This window comes from Gouania willdenowi, chromosome 21 (genome assembly GCF_900634775.1).
Source record: "Gouania willdenowi chromosome 21, fGouWil2.1, whole genome shotgun sequence".
Lineage (NCBI taxonomy): Eukaryota > Metazoa > Chordata > Actinopteri > Blenniiformes > Gobiesocidae > Gouania > Gouania willdenowi.
In genome coordinates, this window is record NC_041064.1 from 11,591,548 (window position 1) to 11,597,816 (window position 6,269).

At 34.4% G+C, this 6,269-nt stretch overlaps 1 protein-coding gene across 1 annotated transcript; it reads left to right on the forward strand.

The window, feature by feature from the left end:
* The first annotated feature begins 2,709 nt into the window (after window positions 1–2,709).
* dap1b (death associated protein 1b) lies at window positions 2,710–4,527 on the forward strand. The gene is made up of 4 exons (XM_028436512.1): window positions 2,710–2,838; window positions 3,955–4,051; window positions 4,131–4,194; window positions 4,302–4,527. Exons 1-4 carry the CDS (start codon window positions 2,742–2,744, stop codon window positions 4,416–4,418), a joined length of 375 nt encoding a protein of 124 aa, XP_028292313.1. The 5' UTR covers window positions 2,710–2,741; the 3' UTR covers window positions 4,419–4,527.
* Window positions 4,528–6,269: the final 1,742 nt, after the last annotated feature.

Consider the following 6,269-nt stretch of genomic DNA (forward strand, 5'->3'; position numbering starts at 1 on the left):
GCTCTGGAGCCTCATGTGGCTCTTTGACTCTTTTGCAATGGCTCCCTATAGCTTTAAAAGAATAAAAAATAATTGTTATTTTTCTTACAGAGGGTATAGATGATTGATGACATTAACTTCAAATACAATTATGATAAAACAATTTGTTTAGCTAAAAAATAAATCACATTGTGCAATAACTCTGCCACCTTCCTACTTCATCAACCAACAACTTTCCTGCACCTGTGGCTAACCATAAATTTTAAGATAACTAAACTAACAAAAACACTATTCTGGAAGAAAATAGAGATTTTATTTGTTTGGGGAAAGATTTATTTAATTGCCAACATGTCGGCTTAATATGCATGCTTGATATGTTGCAAGAAATGAGCAATTAGCATGTGACATCACATGATCATGTGTTATCAAATTCAAGTTATTTTTTGTAACCCTTTCAGTCCATTAACTCACAACATTATTCTATACTATTTTAAGGGTTTAGAATTTTAAACAATATATTTTCTTCATTGAGAAGGTATTTTTTCGGCTCCAGAAGGATTTTAATCCAGGTGAGATTAGACAAAATGGCTCCTTTCAGAGTAAAGGTTGCAGACCCCTGCCCTAACCCTACACCTACACCTAAACCTAACCCTAACCCTACACCTACACCTAAACCTAACCCTAAGACGCTACATGCTTGTACTTCGGTAATCGTACCAATAGCACCAGTGGTTGTCCGTACACTTTCTATGTTTATTAAGGAAGCTGTCTAGGCGTGCATCAAACAGTTTCTCCAGGCTCTTCTATACAGTAGTTGGGGAAATGTAGAAATTGCTCTATAATTAGTGAGTTGATGACTATCCCCACTCTTATAATTTGGAATGATCTTGGGAATTTTCATAAGGTTTGGAAAGTCTCCAGTTAACATGAGAAGGATGGATTACAAAGGCATGGCTATATTATGTATTACTTTCTTAACAACACAATGTTAAGAAAGTAATCTGTGTAATGTGTGTTGCCTGGGCAACTTGTTAAGGATGTAGACTAATCTTACCTGCTTTGTGCCCTGAGTCAGTTGGAACAGGCTCCAGCATGCACAGATCACTGCTGAGGATTAATCTCCTGCATGGATGAACCTCCCAAATCACAGAAAGACAACAAGAGTTCAACCGTAAACTCCAAAAGTGCATTTTAATCTTGCTCCGCTTGGGTTTAAGAATGTATAGAAAGCTGAAAGAAAAGCTACTTTTACACCCTCCAAGAATGAGGTTTCACCAGGCTGCCATATCACAAATTCATTTAGTTTATTCCTAATTAACATGTTTATTGTGTGCTGTAACATCCATTAATTCATGTCTGGTACCTTAAAGCTTAAAACATTCTTCCCCATTTTCTTAAACTCAAGCACAAAATAATTTGGAGTCTGTAAAATGAATATTAAACAAAAAGCAATGTTGATAAACTCACATAATATCATAATTATTGATAAAAATTGTCTTTTCACAAACTTGAAATTGTATTCATTTGTATTTGAATCCCCTGTCAAATATTTTTGATTCATTCTATATCGTAATTGATTTATCTTATACGTTCATATATTCATCTTATACATGTTTTATATGTTTAAGTTGAATTTACTGTCCAGTGGTTCCCAACCTTGTTTGGATCGTGACCCCATTTTCATATCAATCATTTTTTTCTTCTTCTAGAATTAGTTTTTGATCCTGTTTGTTATACTGTATTACAAATTAGTGACAAGTTGTGCCAGCTCAGATATGATTATTTTTACTGCATTTTTATTAAAATTAGAATGACATTTATATTTGAAAAAAAAAAGAAAGTATAGAATACAGATTGTGTCTTTTTTTATTTTGAAAATAATAATAATTAAAGCATTGAAAAGGTGTATTTTTTAAAAAAATTATTTGCAAACACAAAAAATGAGCACAGAAATATACAAATTGACTCCAAAAACATAAATTTGCACAAAATGACTTACAAAATGCACAAGATCACTACAAATGCAAAATGCAAAACAACAACAAATATAGACAAAATTACTTTAAAAATACAATATGCAACAAAAATTCTCAAAATGTACAGAGAGTTCCATTGTCTGTAGCATTGAGAGGAGCTACAGGTCCTCAAATTCTTTCCTTTTGTTCTGTAACCTTGCGGTTACCTTTTCCATATTCAACGAGCCTTTCATTTTGTCCCACCATTGATTTGCACAAGGGCAGATTGTGTTTTAATATGAAAAAGTTTTTTTTATTTTTATTTTCTTATTTTTGTATTAATTACTAGACATTTCAGGCGACCCCATTTAAACTCCAAGCGACCCCACACGTGGCCCCGACCCAAAGGTTGAAAAACACTGTTCGCGTTACATTTTAAAATACAAAGTTCTGAATTAATTGCAACTAGAAGTGTGTTTGTTGCTTATAATTGCCTGCTTCATGATAAATTGAGTTTTAAAGTGTAACTATTAATTTCTTTTGTTGTTGTTGTTGTTATTTAGGCATCACTGGCTTTAATTATGATGCCTTTTGAAGTGGATTACTGTAATAGACAGTTTTAAAGATGGTTTCATGTTAAAGTTGGGACGGTGCAGTATTTTGACGCCTGTTGTTTTGGTCTCTGTGAAAACAGACGGTGGGCGGAGGTGGGCGGAGGGGGCGTGTCCGTGCGTCACGCGCTCAGTATAAAAGCAGGAGTGGGCGTGTCATGTGCTTCACTCCTGTTTACAGAGGAAACTTTTCAAAATGGTGCAGCAGCAGCAGCAGCAGCAGCAGCAGTCGTTGTTCTCCAAAGCTGGAACGAAGGAGGCTCATTTGCTCAAAGCGGGTCATCCTCCTGCAGGTAAAACACACATTAATTTTAATTTGACTAAATATGAGAAACAAACGGAGCGGGGGGTGTTATGGATAATCCTGCACCACGTTACCAAACGATGCCACTGCGCGTGTTTTGATCGCTTTATTATTATTATTATTATTATTATCTTGTAATTTTGACATGCATAGGGTAATATGATGATGGTTGGTGTAACAGTGATCATATATACAGGTTGATGTGAGGGATGCTTCAGTGTTAAAGCAGGTCAAAGTAACACGGTGTTCTCTCTGCATGCTGCGTGTGCACGTCCTCGTGCTTTTGTCTGCTGATGATGATGATGATGATGAAATCTCCATCAGCTGTAACATTCATTATTAACACTCTTTATCCATTTTGTTTATGGGCTCAAATGAGTTTAGAATTAATAATATGTATTATTATGCACTTTGAACATAAGAAAAACTAAGTTGATTTCATTGTAAACCTGTAAATTCAACAAATCACCCCTTTTTTCCCCTAAGTTTTCTGTGTGAATCTAAAAAGTATATTAAGACTTTGTCCCTTCTGAATTTCCTATAAAAACTTGAAATATTTCCTAAAACAGAAAAACAGGGACTATTTTTATTTATTTATTTTTTTTAATCTCATCAACTCAGAAAAAGAAACATTCCTAATAAAACTGAAAAATAGGGCCTTACTTTTTATTTCATCAATTCAGAAGAAACAACAGATTTTTTTCCTCAGTGAATGCGATAAGCTTCAGTATGTTAACCTCTGAAAGTAATTTTTCTTTCTTTTATTGTGAAAAGGAATGTGCACTGCTAAAGCTGTTTCGTAAATAAATAAAAAAAAAAATTTGCAAAGGTGGTGCTTACAAAATACTGCTGTGACATTTATTTACTAAATGTAGTAGTACTAGTAAAGCCACGACAACAACTACTAGTAGTACTAGTAAAACAACTAGTAGTACTAGTAAAACCTGTCTAATTAATTTCACCCCTGATTTTATTTTGTTGTCCTCCTCTGGAAAAACTGGGTTGTTGGGTTGATGTCATCCACTACTGCATGGAATTATTATTGTTTGTTGTTGTTTTTTACAGTGGCCCCATTGACCTGTCTTTTTCTTGTCTTGTTTAAAAGTCAAGGCTGGTGGTAAACGTGTGGCCAAGAAATGTTTGGATGAGAGTTCAGGCCATGGAACTCCTGAGAAGGAAAGTAAGAAGTCTGATAAACTGAGGTATGCATTTCCAACATAGTTTTCATTGGATTCCAGTTGTTAAAAAAAAAAACATTTAATTTGTAAAACCATACCACAGGTCCCTCTCCACCTTCAACAGGATGCAGCAAGTCAACCTTCTTCTGAGTGGACCCCTCGACAAGGTAACGGCTGGGCAGGAAAATACTACTACTTTATTGACCAGTTTAGTTCTAGCCCCTGGGGCTGAGGGGATTTGTAGTTTATTCAAGTGTTGCTTTAAATGTTGCAGCTGAGCCACGACTTCCCAGAGACACCAGTGAGTGTCCGGCACAGCAAGATGCGTCCTTCAGTGGAGAAGCTTCACTCCCCCCGGAGCTTTGTCATCCAGCAGCCCAGGAAGTGTTAAACTAGCTTGGAGAAATCCTGCAACAGGGAAACATTTGAAGTAGACCAAGAACCAGCAGCACTGTAAAGTGTTACACAAGTGTGTAATGTGTAGATGATAAAGCTTTGGTTAAAAAAAAAAAATAGTTTTGTACTTTGTACGGTTTGCATCAGCATCATTATCAATATGTTTATCTATCTAGTGTTATTTAGCAGCCAATGAGAAAAGGGATCAATTTGCAGTCATGATGTTTAAAACATTCCAAACAGAAGGTGAGTTAGGTTTACAAGAGCTTTTTTTCTAAGATAAAAAATAAAATAAAATCTGTTTTGCTTGCTTTTTTATGTTGATTTGCTAAATAAAAGAATTGCATGATGTCACTGTGTGAGAATGTGCCTTTTTTTTTTTCAACAATACCCAGTAATGGCCACTAGGGGGCAGCAAACGGCCAACAATGAACTGAATAAAGGTCCATCCTCATCCTGTTTCAGAATCAGTAACACTTTATTTATCCCAGGGGGAAATTACTAAAGAATAACGTACATAAAGAAGTAAAATACTGTTAATTAAATACAAGTGCAGACATTACAGTAGAAACGATAAGATAAATAATACAAATATACAGATGTATACAATTAAAACTGTCAAAATACAATGTGACATTAGGGCCTGGAGCAGTTTATTATGGAAAAGTGTAACAATGAGTTTATTTTTTAAAAAAAATATATAGAATTAGTGACCTGCATTATCCTTAGAATACACTACTCACTTATAGATGGATTTTATTTGAGTGACACTTGGGAGAACATGCTAACTGAATCATTGATTTATTTTTCAGAAGTAAAACTAATGGATTACAAGTACTCACGTTATGTAATTGAGTTGCATTTATATTGTATTGTTTGTAAATTTATTTTACTTGTACTTAAGTATTAAAGTAATTCATTACATTTCTACATGCAATCATTACCGAGTAAATAATAGTTTTTTGTGATTGTATTTTTATTTCTGCTTCATGGAACATAATACTAATCGTATGTTCTTATTTGTGCCATTTCTGATCAACGCCCAGCCACTTTCATGGGTTCAGGTTGGGATTTCTCCCTATAATGTTGTTACCCACATGGCACTGTTTTAGAGTTCATAAATGTATCTATACTTAGATACTTATTTTTATTTTGAAGTTAATTCATTGATGTTTTATTTTAAAAATAATTGTACACTTTGAAAAACCTTTTATTTTATACAGATGCCTTTGTGGAATTGAAATTAGGTCACAATTGTGCAAGATTTGATCTTTTACTTTTTAAGTTTATACATGAGATGTTTGCTGTATGCTAGGGAACCGTGGCAAGATTTATTACCAGAAATAAACATGAGGGGTGAAAGTAACTATAGTAACATTTACTTTGCGTACTAATTAAAGAAGCTACTTTTTACTTGTGCTTGAGCACAATTTCAATCAAGTTATAGTACTTCTATTGAGGATATATCATCACTCTTTACATCTCTTGTGTCACAGGCTTATTTCTTATAGCAGAATATTCTCATGTTACCATGTTCTATTTATCTTTCATAAACGTTTCAGTAACATTATTTTCCCCACTGACACAAAGAGGAGTGTGAACAGTTTAAAGGCGTTTTCCGCACTTGTTTCATTTAAACCTCAAACACCAACCGACTGTGTATACAGTAAATGCTTGGATAGGGTGTAACACCTTGTATAGATGTGCACACGTTCCTCAGGGGTAGACATGGTTTTTATTTCCAAAGCAACTTTCATTAAACCTCATAAACCATTTTTTTGTTTTTGTTGTTGTTGTTTTACACATGGAGAGTAAATATTCCTCACACTCTCCTCAACTATCCAGC